Genomic DNA, 19,339 nt, shown 5'->3' with positions numbered 1-19,339 from the left:
TAAGTAGAATCTGTTTGTAATTTTGAACATTTTTAACGTGTTTAGCTCCAGCCAAAAAATCTTTTCTAAGCTTTTTGGAAAACATAGGGAAGGGTTATCACCCCTGTGACATTTGTTTTGCTGTCTTTCCTCCTCTTCAGAAGATTTCACCTCACTTTTTTGTCCCAATGAAAAATGTTTTTTGAAAATTTGGGTTTTTTTGTGGAACAAGGATTGGAAAGCATCAGTGGAAAGGAGAAATTGTTTTCCCATATTAACTCTTACAGGAGAGAATTTCCCTTCCTAGGGGTAGATTTCATCTCACTTCCTGTTGTCTCCTTCCGTTTGCAAGTAGGAGTCATTTGTAAGTTAGATGTTTGAAAGTAGGGTCCTGCCCTATATACTCAGCAGAAATTTGGGCCTTAGGTATTGCTGTGGCCACAACACTGTAAGCCCTCACAGGGCCCTGCTGTGAAATATTAGATCAAGAATTGTAATTACACGCCCCTGTTAGACAGGGGCAGAAAAATTGGGCCTTAGGCACTGGTGCTGGTGCCACAACACTGCAACCCCTCACAGACACTCTAGTTGGAACGCAGGAACGAGCCCTGCTGCAAAGTATTGCATCAAAAATTGTAATTACACGCCCCTGTTAGACAGGGGCTGAAAAATTGTGCCTTAGGCACTGGTGGTGGCGCCCAGAACCAAAAATGTTCTTACAAGCTATCAGCGTGATGATTGAGGAGGAAGAGGATAATTACTCAGGGATAGTCACTCAGCATCAGCATAGGCAGTCTTTGAAGGGATCTGAGATTTCAAAAAAAATTATTCGGTTACATCAGCATCAGGTGCTTGGTAGCTGGTGGTGATCCAAGACTCATTCATTTTTATGAAGGTCAGCCGATCGACCGAGTCGGTGGACAGACGCACCCTGTGATCGGTTACCACGCCTCCAGCAGCACTGAATGTGCGTTCCGAAAGAACGCTGGATGCAGGACAGGCCAGTAGCTCAATTGCATACTGTGCAAGCTCTGGCCAGTGATCCATCCTCAAGACCCAGTAACCCAGAGGATTTTCGGTGGGAAAGGTGTCCAAGTCTGATCTTGCCCCTAGGTATTCCTGCACCATGTAAAACAGACGCTGGCGATGGTTGCTGGAACCGATCATACCTTGGGGCTGCGGACCAAAAAATTGTCTGAACGCATCGGTCAGACGGCCACCTTCTCCACCGCTCCTTCTTTGACTGACCGAAGCCTCAGCAACACGTTGTCCAGAAACAGGAGTTTGTAACCTCCCAGTCTCTGGGAACGCGTTGCACAGACCTTTCTGCAAGGCCTCCCGAAGATGTTTCATCCTCTGCTCCCTCTGCGATGGCAAGATAAGGTCCGCAACCTTACCCTTGTAACGTGGATCAAGGAGGGTTGCCAGCCAGTATTGGTCCTTCTCCTTGATACCACGAATACGAGGATCCTTACGCAGGCTTTGCAGGATCAGGGAGGCCATGCAGCGTAGGTTTGCTGAGGCATTCGGTCCGGAGTCCTCTGGGTCACTAAGAACGACATGGTCCGCAGCCACCTCCTCCCAGCCACGTACAAGTCCATGTGTTTCTTGGGACTGATCCCTTAAAGACTGCTGCTGATGCTGAGTGCCAGGCTCCACCTCCATACTGACACAATCTTCCTCCTCCTCCTCTTCCTCCTCGTCCTCTTCCTGTGTGATCGGCGGGCACGCAGGAACACTGTCTGGATAAAGGGGGCCTTGAGAGCTAAGGAAGTCCTCCTCTTCCTGCCTCTGTTCTGCCTCAAGTGCCCTGTCCATTATTCCACGCAGCGTGTGCTCCAACAGGTGGACAAGGGGGACAGTGTCACTGATGCCTGCACTGTCACTGCTCACCATCCTCGTGGCCTCCTCGAATGGTGACAGGACAGTGCATGCATCCCTGATCATGGCCCACTGGCGTGGGGAAAAAAAACCAAGCTCCCCTGACCCTGTCCTGGTGCCATAGTCGCACAGGTACTCATTGATGGCCCTCTGCTGCGTGTGCAGCCGCTGCAGCATGGCCAACGTTGAGTTCCACCTGGTGGGCATGTCACAGATTAGGCGGTTCTTGGGCAGGTTAAACTCCTTTTGGAGGTCCGTCAGCCGAGCACTGGCATTATATGACCGGCGGAAATGCACACAGACTTTCCTGGCCTGCCTCAGGACATCCTGTAAGCCCGGGTACCTGCCCAAGAACCGCTGCACCACCAAGTTAAGGACGTGAGCCAAACAGGGCACATGGGTCATTTGTCCCTGTCGGAGGGCAGAGAGGAGGTTGGTGCCATTGTCGCAAACCACCATTCCTGCCTTAAGTTGGCGTGGCGTCAACCACCTCTGAACCTGCCCCTGCAGAGCTGACAAAACCTCTGCCCCAGTGTGGCTCCTGTCCCCCAAGCACACCAGCTCAAGCACCGCATGGCATCTTTTGGCCTGCGTACTTGCGTAGCCCCTTGAACGCCTACGGAGCACCGCTGGTTCCGAGGAAGAGGCCATGGAGGAAGAAGAAGAGGAGGGGGTGGAGGAGAGAGGTGTGTCACAATCAGCATTTTGGAGGCGTGGTGGCGGAACAACCTCCAACACTACTGCACCTTGTCCTGCATCCTTCCCAGCTGCCAGCAGAGTCACCCAATGCGCCGTGAAACTTAGGTAACGTCCCTGTCCATGCCTGCTGGACCATGAGTCAGCGGTAATATGCACCTTACCGCTGACCGCCCTGTCCAGCGAGGCATGGACATTGCCTTCCACATGCCGGTAGAGAGCCGGAATCGCCTTCCGTGAGAAAAAGTGGCTTTTGGGTACCTGCCACTGAGGAACCGCACATTCCACAAACTCACGGAAGGGGGCAGAGTCTACCAACTGAAAAGGCAGCAGTTGAAGTGCTAGCAATTTTGCCAAGCTAGCATTCAACCGCTGGGCATGTGGATGGCTGGGAGCAAACTTCTTTCGGCGGTGCAGCAGCTGGGGCAGGGAAATTTGCCTGGTACAATCTGACGTCGGTGTACCAAAAGCAGATTGCCCACAAGTACTTGGCTGTGACACACCTAATTCTACACCTTCATTCCTCTCACTGCAGGTCTCAGAGAGGACTGAAGGTCTAGTGGGGTTGGAAATCTCAGCTGATGAGGAGCAAGGAGAGATCCTCTTTGTTCTTTGGTGTGGGTCTTTTAGATACGCTTGCCAACGAACTGCATGGCAGGTCAACATATGTCTGGTCAAGCATGTGGTACCCAAGCGGGAGATGTTTTGGCCACGCGAGATACGCTTGAGACATATGTTGCAAATAGCAGCGGTGCGATCTGATGCACTCGTCTCAAAAAAGGCCCACATCAAAGAACTTTTTGAATAACGCGCAGAGACTGCAGCGCCCTGCACATGTGGAGCTTTGGGGTGTGATGCAGTCAATGTGCTGCCCTTAGGCTGGCCCCTGGAGGGCATCCTGCCTCGTTGGTGATGTGCCGCCGCCTCCTCCTCCTCCTCCTCCTCCTCCTCCTCCTCCTCCTCCTCCTCCTCTCTCCTATCAGGCACCCACGTTGAGTCAGTGACCTCATCATCCCCTCCCTCCTCATCACTGGAGCAAACCTGGCAGTATGCTGCAGCAGGGGGAGCATGACTGCCAGATTGCTGTCCTTCTTGGGCACCCCCTCTGTCCGTGCTCATGTTACTGCCTTCATCGAGCTCAGTATCGTCATCAGAGCCTTCCAAACGCTGGGCATCCTCCTGGAGCATGTACCCAACACTGTGGTCAAACAGTTCGAGGGAATCCTCATGAGGACATGGTGGAGCTAGGGAAGGAGTCACTGATGACATTGAGCTGAGGGAAGAGGCCGCTGCTTTGCCAGACAAAGCACCCTGGGCATGGGTGAGAGAGGATGAGGAGGATGAGGACGGCTTGGTCATCCACTCGACCAAGTCTTCCGCATGTTGCGGCTCAACACGGCCAGCTGCCGAAAAAAAGGCCAAGCGTGTCCCATGGCCACGTGCTGATGAGGATGCACCGTCTCCACGACCAGCCCTAGACACAGAGCCTGCTTGCCCTCTCTTATTGGCTTGTGACTGTCTGCCTCTCCTTCTTGGCCTTCCAGACATACTAATGGCCTGTAGCTGCACTAAGCTGGGATAGAACACCTGTAATTTTCTTCAAGTAGCTTTATATACTGTAACCAGACAAGCCTGCCTGTCAGTAGGAAGATAACAGGAACGGATCTAGCTGAACACTGTGAGCAGGACGCACTGTACTAAATGTAAATAGTCTAGCTGCCTGACCGTGGTACTAATAGGATCAAATAGAACACCTGTAATTTTCTTCAGGTAGCTTTATATACTGTAACCAGACAAGCCTGCCTGTCAGTAGGAAGATAACAGGAACGGATCTAGCTGAACACTGTGAGCAGGACGCACTGTACTAAATGTAAATAGTCTAGCTGCCTGACCGTGGTACTAATAGGATCAAATAGAACACCTGTAATTTTCTTCAGGTAGCTTTATATACTGTAACCAGACAAGCCTGCCTGTCAGTAGGAAGATAACAGGAACGGATCTAGCTGAACACTGTGAGCAGGACGCACTGCACTAAATGTAAATAGCAGGAACGGATCTAGCTGAACACTGTGAGCAGGACGCACTGCACTAAATGTAAATAGCAGGAACGGATCTAGCTGAACACTGTGAGCAGGACGCACTGCACTAAATGTAAATAGCAGGAACGGATCTAGCTGAACACTGTGAGCAGGACGCACTGCACTAAATGTAAATAACAGGAACGGATCTAGCTGAACACTGTGAGCAGGACGCACTGCACTAAATGTAAATAGCAGGAACGGATCTAGCTGAACACTGTGAGCAGGACGCACTGCACTAAATGTAAATAGCAGGAACGGATCTAGCTGAACACTGTGAGCAGGACGCACTGCACTAAATGTAAATTGCAGGAACGGATCTAGCTGAACACTGTGAGCAGGACGCACTGCACTAAATGTAAATAGTCTAGAAGATAACAGGAACGGATCTAGCTGAACACTGTGAGCAGGACGCACTGCACTAAATGTAAATAGCAGGAACGGATCTAGCTGAACACTGTGAGCAGGACGCACTGCACTAAATGTAAATAGCAGGAACGGATCTAGCTGAACACTGTGAGCAGGACGCACTGCACTAAATGTAAATAGCAGGAACGGATCTAGCTGAACACTGTGAGCAGGACGCACTGCACTAAATGTAAATAACAGGAACGGATCTAGCTGAACACTGTGAGCAGGACGCACTGCACTAAATGTAAATAGCAGGAACGGATCTAGCTGAACACTGTGAGCAGGACGCACTGCACTAAATGTAAATTGCAGGAACGGATCTAGCTGAACACTGTGAGCAGGACGCACTGCACTAAATGTAAATAGTCTAGAAGATAACAGGAACGGATCTAGCTGAACACTGTGAGCAGGACGCACTGCACTAAATGTAAATAGCAGGAACGGATCTAGCTGAACACTGTGAGCAGGACGCACTGCATTAAATGTAAATAGTCTAGATAGAAGATAACAGGAACGGATCTAGCTAAACTGAATACAGTGTATATATATATATGCAACACCTGGGATGCATATATATACACAATACACTGTAAGTGCAGCTAACTGACTGACTGTTCTGCCTAATCTATCTAACTCAAATCAAATGACACTGTCTCTCTCTCTCTCTATCTCTCAGCACACCGGAACACACACTACACAGGGCCGCCGTGCAGGCGGCCTTATATAGTGTGGGGTGTGTACTAAATCCCCTGAGCCATAATTGGCCAAAGCCACCCTGGCTTTGGCCAATTACAGCTCTCTCTACTGACGGCGCTGTGATTGGCCAAGCATGCGGGTCATAGTGCATGCTTGGCCAATCATCAGCCAGCAATGCACTGCGATGCCGCAGTGAATTATGGGCCGTGACGCGCCACACGAATTTAGCGCGAACGGCCCATAACGTTCGCAATTCGGCGAACGATCGAACAGCCGATGTTCGAGTCGAACATGGGTTCGACTCGAACACGAAGCTCATCCCTACTCCCTAGTAAGAACCCAATGTTGACTCGGCTTTTCTCCAAACAATGCCTGAGATGCAAGGTTAATGATACACCAGAACGACACCAGTCACAAGTATATGAGCAGTCTATAATGAATATGTGTCTAAAAATGCCTAAAAGGAATTATTACATTTTGATTATATGGATAGAACAATTTTTTTATTGAAAATCACACCATCTATGCTGATATCTAGTGGAACCCATTGTCTAAACTCCAAGAATTGTTTGTACAGCTAAACCCTTATCTAAATCTTCATTAAGCCTGCCCAAGATTCATTTCAACACTTTAGGAAAACATTTAAATCCTGTGGGGTATTTTAAATACATGTGATTATAAGTAATTCGAATTCTATATTAGATTCCAGGTCATAGATACAACCATGATTTTAGTATCCACTGACCCAATGAGTACTCTGTCATAAGGTAGAAATATGATATTTTGATAAAGAACAAATTAAGAATTGTGTTAAGATACCCATCATTGTTATAAAAGACATATAAATTGTGAGCGCATCTTCATGAAAATACCCTGTGACAGTAGGAGATGCTGTAACAGTAAAATTGATAGTTTGGGGGACACAGGGTGTGTGCACATTTGCTTGGTGCAAGACTGCAGAGCATAGATGTGGATTGGAGAAAACTGCTTGCGCTTTCCATAGTGTCTTGGGTGGGATGGGATCTCCAACCCTGTGTCCAGACTTTGTAGATTACCAGCAGGGTGTGTGCTCAGGTGAGCACAGCACTTATAATGAGGGTATGGGAAGACCTCAGTGCTCCCAGTTGGAGACTGCTCCACACACCCAGAGAGACAGGAGGTCTCCAGGAGTCAGAGGGGCTGCAGGAGGCAGCGAGGAACGTGTGACTGCAAGAGGCAGTGCAACGGCCTAAGGACTAAGGCCAGAGCAAAGCTGTGGGCGCTAAAGTGAAGCCATCCTCATTGAGGAATCCTGTGGTCTGTGTGACCAGGATAAAGGGCAGAGGTACTGCTAAAGAGAGCCAGGTGGGCTACCATTTTCTGTTGTGTTTATTTGCTGGAGAAGAACTCCTGCGTGGGAAACCTTTATGTTACGTACTTTTTTTTGCCTTTTTAATAAAAATGGGCTACCATGCCCTTAAATATAGTTCCTGACTGGCTTGACTCACTGACAAACGCATCTGCCACAAGAGCTAATGGTCCCCGATATTCCAACCCATATAGCATGTGTTGTCCCAAGATAAATAGGTCTTCATAGGATGTGCAGAAGTTACGCAATTACCCATAAAGACATCCATTTTGTGTGATATTGATTCATCAAAATGATACTGACTGTATTGTATATTGTACCGGTTGCCAGAGTCCCTGAATAATAGATATATATTCATCAGCCCCAATATACAGGCTGATACCCATTATGAAAGAGAACTTTTTTTTTTTTTAAATAGTTCAGAACACATTTTCCTGCCCTCAGACACACCTAGTGGTTGAAGGTGATATTACCTGAGCTCCCCAGGTAAATCATTAGAGTTTTCCAACCAATGGAGAATAAGCCAAACCTTCTGGGCTGAGCTTATGATAATTTTATGAGCTTATTGTCCCAGATGGTATAAAGCATGTGAGGGCCATAGAGAGGGGACCGCAGACCCACACGCCGGATACACTCCCTAGATGAACAAGAAGCCTGTTGATATTTGACCACTCCCCATCTTACCAGACTTTGCTGCTGGAGCTAATCGAACGTACTTATAATTTGTTGGATATCTTTCCCTTTTCCTGTGGTAAAATCCAGACAATACTGATACTGATTAACCTTTTCATCTCAAAATTGTAGGGATTATCTTTTACAGTTTGTTTTAACCTTATCATGTACAGTGTGTAGGGTAGTTTTATAATTAATCATTTTCCCACATAAATTGTCTAGGCTGTGTGTGTTGCAGCCGTGCCTGGGTGAATTTAGATATAGACCTGTATTACAACAAACTGGGCTACTGTGGTCCCAGGGAAAGTAGTTATCGCTCCGTTCAATCTAGTAGCTCTGTTGGATTAATATTTCTTTCAAATCGACAATATCTATCTGTTGACTCCGCGAGACATACTTTGTATTCCTTCCGGCCGGAGAAATTCAGAGGACTGTTTCCCCGAGCGACAGGGGATATTGTGTTTTTGAATGTAAGGCGTGATTAACGGAAATATTTTTCTAACATAGCCATTTGGGCTTCCCTGAGTTATTTATAAAATATTAAGAAAAATTGTTTCAGTGCCGTGTTGATATTTTTGATAAGGTGTATGAAATTATTAAATTATTCACCAGAAATCCCGGTTCTGTATGAAATTGTGTAACTATACTTGTAAATTAATCAAATCAAATTATTTCCTTATTAATTTTATTAGGAGATATTTATACATTGGTAAGAATTCCCCATAGATTAATGAACTCAGGAAATTATTGTGGTATGAACTAATTATCTGAACAAAGTTCACAATTTTCTTCTGGGCTGAGCTTATGATAATTTTATGAGCTTATTGTCCCAGATGGTATAAAGTATGTGAGGGCCATAGAGAGGGGACCGCAGACCCACACGCCGGATACACTCCCTAGACGAACAAGAAGCCTGTTGATATTTGACCACTCCCCATCTTACTGGACTTTGCTGCTGGCGCTAATAAAATGTATTTATAATTTGTCGGATATCCTTCCCTTTTCCTGTGGTAAGATCCAGATTGTACTGATACCGATTAACCTTTTCCTCTCAAAATTGTAGGGATCATATTTTACAGTTTATGTTTTAACCTTATCAAGTACAGTGTGTAGGGTAGTTTTATAATTAATCATTTTCCCACATAAATTGTCTACATTTTCCCACAAAATATTAAGAAAAATAGTTTCATTACCATGTTGATATTTTTGATAAGGTGTATGAAATATTAATCACCAGGAATCCCGGTTCTGTATGAAATTGCGTAACTATACTTGTAAATTAATAAAATCAAATTATTTCCTTATTAATTTTATTGGGAGATATTTAATCCCATAGATTAACGAACTCAGGAAATTATTGTGGTATGTACTGATTCAGTGCCATCTTAAGAGCATTATAGGCCCCCGGGCAATACAGTGCACTGGGGCCCTGTCTACACAATCACGTATGATTGCCCATCAAATGCAGCTTTACTGTGCCCGTGAATGCAGCCTCACTGTGCCCATCAAATGCAGCCTCACTGTGCCCGTGAATGCAGCCTCACTGTGCTCACCATTGCAGCCTCACTGTGCCCGTGAATGCAGCCTCACTGTACCCACCATTTCAGCCTCACTGTGCCCATGAATGCAGCCTCACTGTGCCCACCATTGCAACCTCACTGTGCCCACCATTGCAGCCTCACTGTGCTCGTGAATGCAGCCTCACTGTGCCCACCATTGCAGCCTCACTGTGCCCGTGAATACAGCCTCACTGTGCCCATGAATGCAGCTTCACTGTGCCCATGAATGCAGCCTCACTGTGCCCACCATTGCAGCCTCACTGTGCCCGTGAATGCAGCCTCACTGTGCCCACCATTGCAGCCTTACTGTGCCCGTGAATGCAGCCTCACTGTGCCGATGAATGCAGCCTCACTGTGCCCACCATTGCAGCCTCTCTGTGCCCATCATTGCAGCCTCACTGTGCCCGTGAATGCAGCCTCACTGTGCCCACCATTGCAGCTTCACTGTGCCCACCATTACAGCCTCACTGTGCCCATGAATGCAGTCTCACTGTGCCCACAATTGCACCCTCACTGTGCCCATGAATGCAGCATCACTGTGCCAATTAATACAGACTCAACATTGCCTGGTAACACACACACCGGGCATCTCCTGTGTATCACAGAGCTGGCTGGGTCTGTGTTCGGCGGCCGTGCTGTAACAAGGTCCCGCCCCCTAGACCGGCTCGGTGTGAAAAAGATCAGGGGCTTCAGCCCGAAGTCCAAGGCCGGCGGCGGGGGGGGGGGGTGTTAGGCTCACTTGCTGGTTGCTGCCTGGCTCACCAGTGCCCATCCATGCTGACCACTAAACTGACCTACCAGACCCCAACATTACTGATCCCCCCTGACACATACACTGATCCCTCTCCTGACACATACACTGATCCCTCTCCTGACACATACACTGATCCCCCCTGACACATACACTGAACCCCCCTGACACATACACTGATCCCCCTCCTGACACATTATTATTATTATTAGTATCATTATACAGGATTTATATAGTGCCGACAGTTTACGCAGCGCTTTACAACATTAGGGCAAGTTATACAAAAGGGTAATAGCTGTGGGGGATGAGCTAATGGAGAAAATAATGCAGTTGTTAGATGGAGGCAGGATAGGCTTCTCTGAAGAGGAAAGTTTTCAGGGATCGCCTAAAAGTGGATAAATTTGGAGACAGTCTGACAGATTGGGGTAATGAATTCCAGAGAGTGGGCGAGGATCAGGAGAAGTCCTGGAGACGGATATAGCAGGAGGTCTTGGGAGGAACAAAGAGGGCGATTAGGTTGGTATTTTGAGACTAGGCCAGTGATGTAGCTGGGGGCAGAGTTGTGGATGGCTTTGTAACTTATTGTTAGTATTTTGAACTTAATTAATTGGGCAAGTGGCAGCCAAAGGAGGGATTGGCAGAGAGGGATAGCAGACACTGTGCGGTTATTGTGTTATTATAAGGATGAAAGCGGAGGTGGGGAAAGGAGGAGTTACACACACAGGAGAGAAGAGGACTCCCGGGCAGGATGTTCAACAGGTTCACTGTTGTCACCCTGCACATGCACTCCACCCGCCATGCCCATTGGCAGCGATACTCTGCAGCATGCACTGGAACCGTGCACATGCAGTAGTTGCAATGGGTCCCACCACCTTCCTCCCCAGCCAGCAGTCACAGTGTATACAGGCAGTTTTCTATGTACTGGACACAGAGGCGGATCCAGAGCCTAGTCTCGGGAGGGGCACTGCCAGGAAATACGATTTTTTACAGGCAATTTATCAGAGAAATGGCTGGTGTTGGCGCTTCAATCATCATGGCACCATGGTTGTTATGGTGTGACCAGGATATTTTATAGATAGGCAACTCCTAACCTCATATTGATTAGTGGTTCCAAATTAATAACTACTGCAGACGCAAAAGATATGCTCAGCATCTTTCCAAATAACTGTTCTGCTTTATTATGATGCAATTGAAGGTTTTTATACACATGATTGCGTAGTGTTATGACTAATTTCTGATTGGGACTCTAAAACAGAAGTTAATACTGCAGCTGCAGGAACAGATTCACAGGACTCAATCACTGTGTTTAAAATGTCCGTTCAGTGTCAAAATTTATTATAACATGTTATTTTATACATAGATAAGAAAGGGGGGGTGTGAGATATTATTAAAAACAAACAAATAGAAATATGTTGTTAAAAACGAACAAATAGAAATATGTTATTAAAAGCTAGTAAATAGAACAATTGCAAAAGTAAAAGGTTACAGAACACATTTCAACAGTGAGAACAAAATGGAGTCTCTTGTGCTTAAATGAACAGTATAGTGAATGTCCATGTCAGTAGGTATCACATTAATATTACAATTGTACGTTTATGGTAACAAGGGGTGTTACATAGGCAGGCTAATTCTAATCAGGACTCGAAAGAATGCAAACATGTACTGAAAACATTATTAGTGCCATGTGCACAGTGAGGGCAGTGTGCAATACATATAAAATAGAATACAATTATATACAGAACTTACAAATTTCCATTACAGTCTCCTCTCTTTTGATCAATATTTTGATCACTAACCATACCTGCTATCACCTTTAACCTGGAACCTCCACATGCTTAGGTGGAGGCAGTCCTGGCCAAAGAGGCAAAAACTCCATTGTGGAGAAAATAATAGCTGAGCAGCTTTTTCATTACAAAATGACTCTTCATCGTGAAAAACAAATGATTGATAAGACATATTTACAGAGTACTGGCTGTACACTCCTGTGGCCAGAATGGCCTTCTAGCTTAATTTTTGGCATGCTGACTTATCAGCATATGTAAACACAGACAATTCTACATAAAATGAAGACATACAAAAGACAAATTTGACTTCAACATGGCTAAACTACTTTTCAAATATATTATATATATATGTATATATATCCCTTACAATTAAAGTAATTGAATCAAAAAGTACCCTAGACTGATCGCAAGAGAGAAACAAATCAAACACAGAGATTTCTTTAATCTAGTCATTTTTGCAGTGTCTGGTGTGGATCCAGGTGACTTTTCCTTCAAGTTTTGCACAACTTGTACATGAAATAGATGCTGTATTGAGTCTCCAAACATTTCCTTATATATAAATGTCTCTTAACAATCCACAAGTCACCTGGCTTTAGTTTTAGATCCTTCCAAACAGGATCTGGAATTGGGGAGAAAACACATAAATGAGTTTGTCAAAAACCTTAAAAGATCAGCAGCATTCTCTGTGAGATCCGAATGGAGGACTTCAGCTGCTGAGACAAATATAAGCAAGTGAGTAACACACTCCCAAACCAAATCCCATAGGGAGAGAGTCCAACGTCCCCTTAGGGGCCTGATAAAATATATGAAAACATTCAGGCAAAAGTTTTCTAGTTTCTTACTCTACTTTTTCCGCTACATTGTAGACAGTAGGGAGTGTAAAAATAAAACCTCAGAACGTCTAGTAGGACTCCCCTATAAAAATGATTTCCTCTGTTACTCTCTAGATTCTGCCACTCTGTACTTACAAACTACTTCTGATACTTCTGATAACACTTTTTACTGTGGCCTTTGCAGTAGCATTTGCCACTGGACATCCAGAAAACATGTCCATACAGACAAAATGCATACTCGTAAGATCCTGCCTTGGGCATCTGGATATATCTTTTTGTAATCTCTGGAAGGAATGTTCAGCTTTTGATAACACCTTTGGTAACAGATAAAACAAGAAGTGGTATGTTATAAAAACAACTGTGGAGAACCCTGGCTCTATCCCACGCTCATTTACTAATGCCGTGTACACACGAGCAGACTTTTTAACTGGACTGGTCCGACAGAACGAATCCGTCGGACAATCCGACCGTGTGTGGGCTTCATCGGACCTTCAGCTGACTTTTTTTTGTCAAAAATCAGACGGACTTTAGATTTGGAACATGTTTCAAATCTTTCCGAAGGAACTCCGCCGGACCCAGTTCCTATCAAGAAATCCGCTCGTCTGTATGCTGGTCCGAAGGACAAAAAACGACGCATGCTCTGAAGCAAGTAAGAGACGGAAGCGCTCGGTCTAGTAAAACTAGTGTTCGTATTGGAGCTAGCACATTCCTCATGCTGCAAATTCTGTGATCGTTTAATGCAGCACATTATTTTCTTCTTTATAATGCTAGAAGAACAAAGTTGTTTTGTTGCTCATATTCACAGAGTTCTCACAAACAGATTTCTGGATTATTTCTCTTGATCTCATGAATGATATTGTATTTTTTAAAAGCCCGATCTCCATAATAATGTTTAAAAATTTATTTTTTGAGTCATCTTTTATTATTTTTGATTTCATCAAGATCTTTTTTTATGATTATTTAAAAATTATTTTCTAGTGATCTCCATATTTTTTTTGTGTGTGTGTCAAGTTAACACAATAACATTATTAATGTTTTATTTTTTTGTGTGTTAAGTTAACACAATAGCAATTTGTTTTTTGGTAACCTCAAGGAGGTTGGTGTCCCTTGTTAATTTGACGTTGTCTTTTTAGAAATGTATTTGAATAAAAACACGATTAAAGCCCTTTACATCTTTGGCTGAAATATTCCATCGATTGAGACCGGATCCACATCCACCGCTTGTCGGTAAAAAGCTTGATTGACTCACCGCTAACGGCGTGTGAGTCCACCACTGTTGGAAAGAGTATCTCAGCCTTTCCTTTTATGTCATGTAATATAAATACTTTAACCAGAATGCTGGCTCAGTCCTAGATCAGTTTGAGAAGCAATACAGAGATCCTAGTAGATATTATTGCTACATAATCTTCTGTATGAACTTTTGTTCTGTATAATATTATGGACTCTATATGCTAACGCTGTTCTTGCATGATACATGACATCATTTATTTGGATATTTCAGACATTCTGTGTTCCCAATATCATCTGCATTATTTACCATCCTATATTTGACATCCAGTGATTTTTTAGGATATTATCTCATTGATAGTAGATGTATAACCTTTTCTTTTCTTTTTTTTTGTCTTGAGTGATATTATATATTTTTTCATAAGTTTTTATTCATCTTCAGATTTTTGGAATTTTATGAATTTCACGATTGTCCACACATTCGTTTTTTTCACATTGTGCGTCCCTGAATTCAGGCACAGTCGCATTGTTGGTATTCGGCACATATTTATTGTTTTTCTACTCTGATATTCAGAGCATTACACTAATATTTCTGGCACAGTACACTTACAGATTATAATTTAAACTGTGTTATTGAAACCCACGTATTATTAGCGCCACACTTTTTATTCACAATAAAAACACATAGGCAAGTATTTTCAGAAAATAAAATATCCATTTATTCTAGTTAACAAAATAAAGATGAAGGCAACGCTGGAGAAACTTTTGGAATTTGTGAAGTGTTTTGGCCCCAGGGCACACATCAAGTCTGTGGAAAAAAAATTGGGATCTTGAGGAGTTCATAAAATAGGGAACACAGTCTGGTCCAGGAATCCCAGAGATCAAGACCAGCAGCAGATGACATATATGTCCCCAGGCTGTGGTACTACACCAGCCTGCGATTCCTGTGAGACCAGACTGAACCCAGGTCATCACTTTCTTCTCTTCGTTGCAGCCTTCCCTCCACGCTGCCCTGCAGCCTTCCCTGCAGCCTTTCTTGGAGGCTGTGGCTCTGGTGGTGGACTTGTGGCAGGAGGAGGAGGAGGAGGAGGAGGATGGGCTTGCTCATATATTTGGCTGTTGGCAGTTAACTCACCCCTCAGCCCCTTGTGAAGGTCATCAAATATAATTCTTTCACAGAGGAGGCGTTTACCCTTCTCCAATTCGACCAATCTGCTCGCTCTAAATTTGAAGCGTGACATGTTGGGTATCAATTTACTCAGCGTAACATTATCTTTCACAATATAAAAAAAGGGCTAACTTTACTGCTGTCTTATTTTTTAATTCAAAAAAGTGTATTTTTTCCAAAAAAAAAGTGCGCTTGTAAGACCGCTGCGCAAATACGGTGTGACAGAAAGTATTGCAACAACCGCCATTTTATTCTCTAGGGTGTTAGAAATAAAAATGTATAATGTTTGGGGGTTCTAAGTAATTTTCTAGCAAAAAAAAAAAGTTTTTAACTTGTAAACAACACATCTAAAAAAGATGTAAAATTTAAGTGGTTAAAGGTTGTGATCAATACAATTTTCCATTTCATACAGTATTTTCTTTCTTTTGTTACAGATATATCTGGAAACGAATGTCCGCCTTTTCTGAAAACATGGATCTTACAAAGATTTTGGAGTATGACCCATCTTTTAAGCTTGCAATCCCACCTTCCTTGGAGCATATAGACTGGAACAAAGCATTCCTTAGAGCAGAACAAAAGGCCAGGAAGATACGAGAGCAGCTGCCCAGAGGGCCCAATTACTCGATGAGAAGTGAAGCAAAAAGGTTGAGGAGTTTCCTTAGTCTATACCAGCCTTTTTCATCTTGGTGCCCAAAAGAAATGGCTTCTGCTGGATTCTTCTGTACAGAATTAGAAAGCAGCATTCAATGCTTTTGCTGTGGGCTAGTCCTCTGCAAACAGTCTATACCTTATACTCCCATAGAAAGGCACAGACATTTCAATCCTAACTGTGAATTTGTTAAAGGTGGTGATACTGGGAATATTTTAAAGTATGAAGTTCATCCGAGGCCTGTAGTAGGTACACAGAATGATTGTGAGGAATCAATGAAATGTGAACAGGGCAGGCTACAATCTTTTTCCTGTTGGCCGCCCTATGCTCTTATAGCTCCTTCTGCCCTGGTACAGGCTGGATTCTTCTTCACAGGTATTTTATTTTTAATAAAACTTATAAAAATATTTTTTTTATCAACACTGTTTGAAGAAAAGATCATTTAAATCAACCACACTGGAAGAAAGTTTAACCACTTTAAGACCGGGCCTCTTTTTTAGATGTGGTGTTTACAAGTTAAAAACATTTTTTTTTGCTAGAAAATTACTTAGAACCCCCAAACATTATACATTTTTTTTCTAACATCCTAGAGAATAAAATGGCAGCTGTTGCAATACTTTATGTCACACCGTATTTGCGCAGTGGTCTGCGCAGTGGACACTTTTTTGAATTAAAAAATAAGACAACAGTAAAGTTAGCCCAATTTTTTTTTATATTGTGAAAGATAATGTTACGCCGAGTAAATTGATACCCAATATGTCACGCTTCAAAATTGCGCCCGCTCGTGGAATGGCAACAAACTTTTACCCTTAAAAATCTCCATAGGCAATATTTAAAAAATTCTACCGGTTGCATATTTTGCGTTACAGAGGTGGTCTAAGGCTAAAATTATTGCTCTTGCTCTACTGATCATGGCGATACCTCACATGTGTGGTTTGAACACTGTTTTCTTTGTTAAATAAGTATTTATTAAGGAACAAAATCCACAATACAAATAAATGTAAACAATACAGTAAGTAGGTCTTGTGACATTCTATCAATCAGTGGTCTGCGTAATATAGACAAGTACCTTAGGTTACCTCAATATCAGTCGTTCTGCGACTAAATATGTCCCGGAATCGCAGGATTCCGTCGTTTAGTCATGTAAAGTAACTTTTTCAAGAAGATCGCATTAGGAGGAAGTTACCATAAGTATATTCAAGATAACCCTTATTAGCACATATAACTTACAGAGAGTAAAATGAGACCAGAAGAGTAGGAAATCTAGAAAAAGAAAAGATGAGGGAGGAGATGGTATAAGAGGGGGTGGGGGAGGGGGGTGGGGATCGTCCGCCTCAGTCAAATCCCTATACGTAACAGAGTAGCAAACAATATATTACTTTGGTTGAGACATGATTTCCGCGTAGGCGGATGTGTATTTGAAAGCAAACCAGCAGGACCATATCTTCTTTGACAGATCCGCTTTATCTCTTAGGGAATGTGTGAGATCCTCCATGTAATATATGTGATCAACCTCCAGAAGCCATTGGTGTAATGTGGGTATGGTTGACTGTTTCCAATGGCGTGGAATAAGGGCTTTAGCCGCATTGAGCAAATGTTGCGTTATAGATTTTTTATACGATCCTGCTGGTTGGCTTGTACAGTGCAGTAGAAAAACCCATGGATCATTAGGAATCTCAGAACCTTGGATCTCTTTAACCCAGTATAAGATAGTTAGCCAGTAGGGGCAGATAAGAGGACAATACCACCAAACATGAGCATGTGCCGCTCGTTCTCCGCATCCGCGCCAACATAGTGGTGATGTTAGTGGAAAAAACATGTGGAGCACCGCTGGGGTGTAATGCCACCTTGTCAGCAATTTGTAATTAACCTCCACTGTTTTGGAAGACATCGAGGACGTATGCAATAGATAAAGGATTGTGGACCGCTGGGTCTCCGAAAGATCTTTATGGAGATCTTTCTCCCAGTTGCTGATGAAAGTAGGATGTCCTGTAGTAGCTAGCGTTTGTAGGGCGTGGTAGAAATAGGAGAGAGGCTTTTCAACTGGTCGTACTTCCAAGAAGGTAGATTCTATGAACGTCAGATCTGAGATGGAACGTATGGGTTTTGGTAAAGTATGAACAAAGGTTGATAATTGATGGTAATGCCATTGATCCATGAGCGACGCTATAGTAGTGGAGATGAGCATCAGAGGAGAGTTACATTTTCAATTATGTGATTTACATAGTGAGTCCCAGGCCATTAATGTGGAACGTGTGAGCGGTGAGGTGGTTGTGGACAGAAGGAAAAAAGGTCTGTACCACAGAAATCCATTTCTAAGGTTACCCAAAGTTTTGATTCTTTATGATATTTCCAATCTGAGATTCTGTTCAATACTACTGCCAAGAAATATCTTTTAAAGTCAGATAAGGCTAAGCCTCCTTCCCTTGTAGACCTGGTTAGGAGGGTCCTAGAAAGTCTGGGTCGTCTCCTGTTCCAAATATATCTGTTAATCAGAGTTCTCAATAATATAAAAAAGCCTGTGGGGATTCTGTATGGGATCATCTTCAACAAAAATAGCAGCCTGGGCAATACATTCATTTTTACTATGCTGATCTTTCCCAACCATGAGTGTGTGAGCTGAAAACATTTCTGTAGGTCCGACCTGATTTTGTTTAGCAAGGGCATAAAATTGGCGCGGAACAAAGATGTGGGATTAGGGGTGAGGAATATTCCCAGATACTTCATGGATCGAACCTGCCAACTAAAGGGGAAAGATTTTTTCAGTTTAGTTGTCATCGCTTTGGGAATCAATATATTTAAAATTTCAGATTTCGTCATATTAATTTTAAAATTGGAAATAGAACTAAACGCTGAAAATACTGACATCAATTTGGGTAGAGAGATCATGGGTTGTTGTATGCAGAACAAAATATCATCTGTGTAAGCAGCATATTTATGTTTCGAGTTCCCCACAATAATCCCATGTATGCTGGGATTGTTTCTAACTGTTGATAAAAATGGTTCTAATGATAAGGCAAATAAGATGGGTGAGAGGGGGAAGCCCTGGCGGGTGCCATTATATAGTGTGAAGGGGTCTCTTAAAGTGTCATTTATTCTCAATTGAGCAGTGGGAAAGTTATATAGAGTGGATATTTGGGCTAAAAGGGAGGGGCCGATGCCCAGGTGAGCCAGAGTAGCCATCAGATATTCCCAGTCCACCCTATCAAACGCTTTTTCCGCGTCAGTCGATAATAGCAGGGTGGGCTGGGAAGATCCGCGCACATGAGCCATCAGAGACAGGGTACGCAACGAGTTGTCACGTGCCTCCCTGCCTGGGATGAAACCTGTTTGGTCCCTAGAGACCCATTGTGGTATCAGCGGGAAGAGCCTATTTTCTATGACTTTGGCGTACAATTTGGCTTCTAGATTCAATAAGGAGATGGGCCTATAGCTCCCACAGCTGCAGGGGTCCTTCCCAGATTTGGGGATGACTGTAATGTGTGCATGAAGGGTTTCAGATCGGAAAGCACCACCTGCTGAAATCGTGTTGGCATAGCCGGTCAACCTGGGGAGTAAGGTATCCGCAAAAGTGCGGTAATATGCTACCGTAAAGCCATCTGGGCCT

General features: G+C 43.8%; 1 protein-coding gene across 7 annotated transcripts in view; it reads left to right on the top strand.

Moving 5' to 3' along the window:
* Window positions 1–19,339, top strand: part of LOC141135237 (baculoviral IAP repeat-containing protein 1-like) — a 183,235-nt gene that overhangs the window by 13,429 nt on the left and 150,467 nt on the right. For all 7 annotated transcript variants that reach the window (XM_073624418.1, XM_073624416.1, XM_073624414.1 and 4 more), the window contains one exon: window positions 15,518–16,107. In XM_073624418.1, the coding sequence (XP_073480519.1) occupies window positions 15,534–16,107 (574 nt within the window). In that variant the 5' untranslated portion in view covers window positions 15,518–15,533. The remainder of the gene's footprint in view (window positions 1–15,517; window positions 16,108–19,339) is intronic.

The sequence above is a fragment of the Aquarana catesbeiana genome, linkage group LG01 (genome assembly GCF_042186555.1).
Source record: "Aquarana catesbeiana isolate 2022-GZ linkage group LG01, ASM4218655v1, whole genome shotgun sequence".
Taxonomy (NCBI): domain Eukaryota; kingdom Metazoa; phylum Chordata; class Amphibia; order Anura; family Ranidae; genus Aquarana; species Aquarana catesbeiana.
This window is presented reverse-complemented; position numbering and strand designations above follow the sequence as displayed.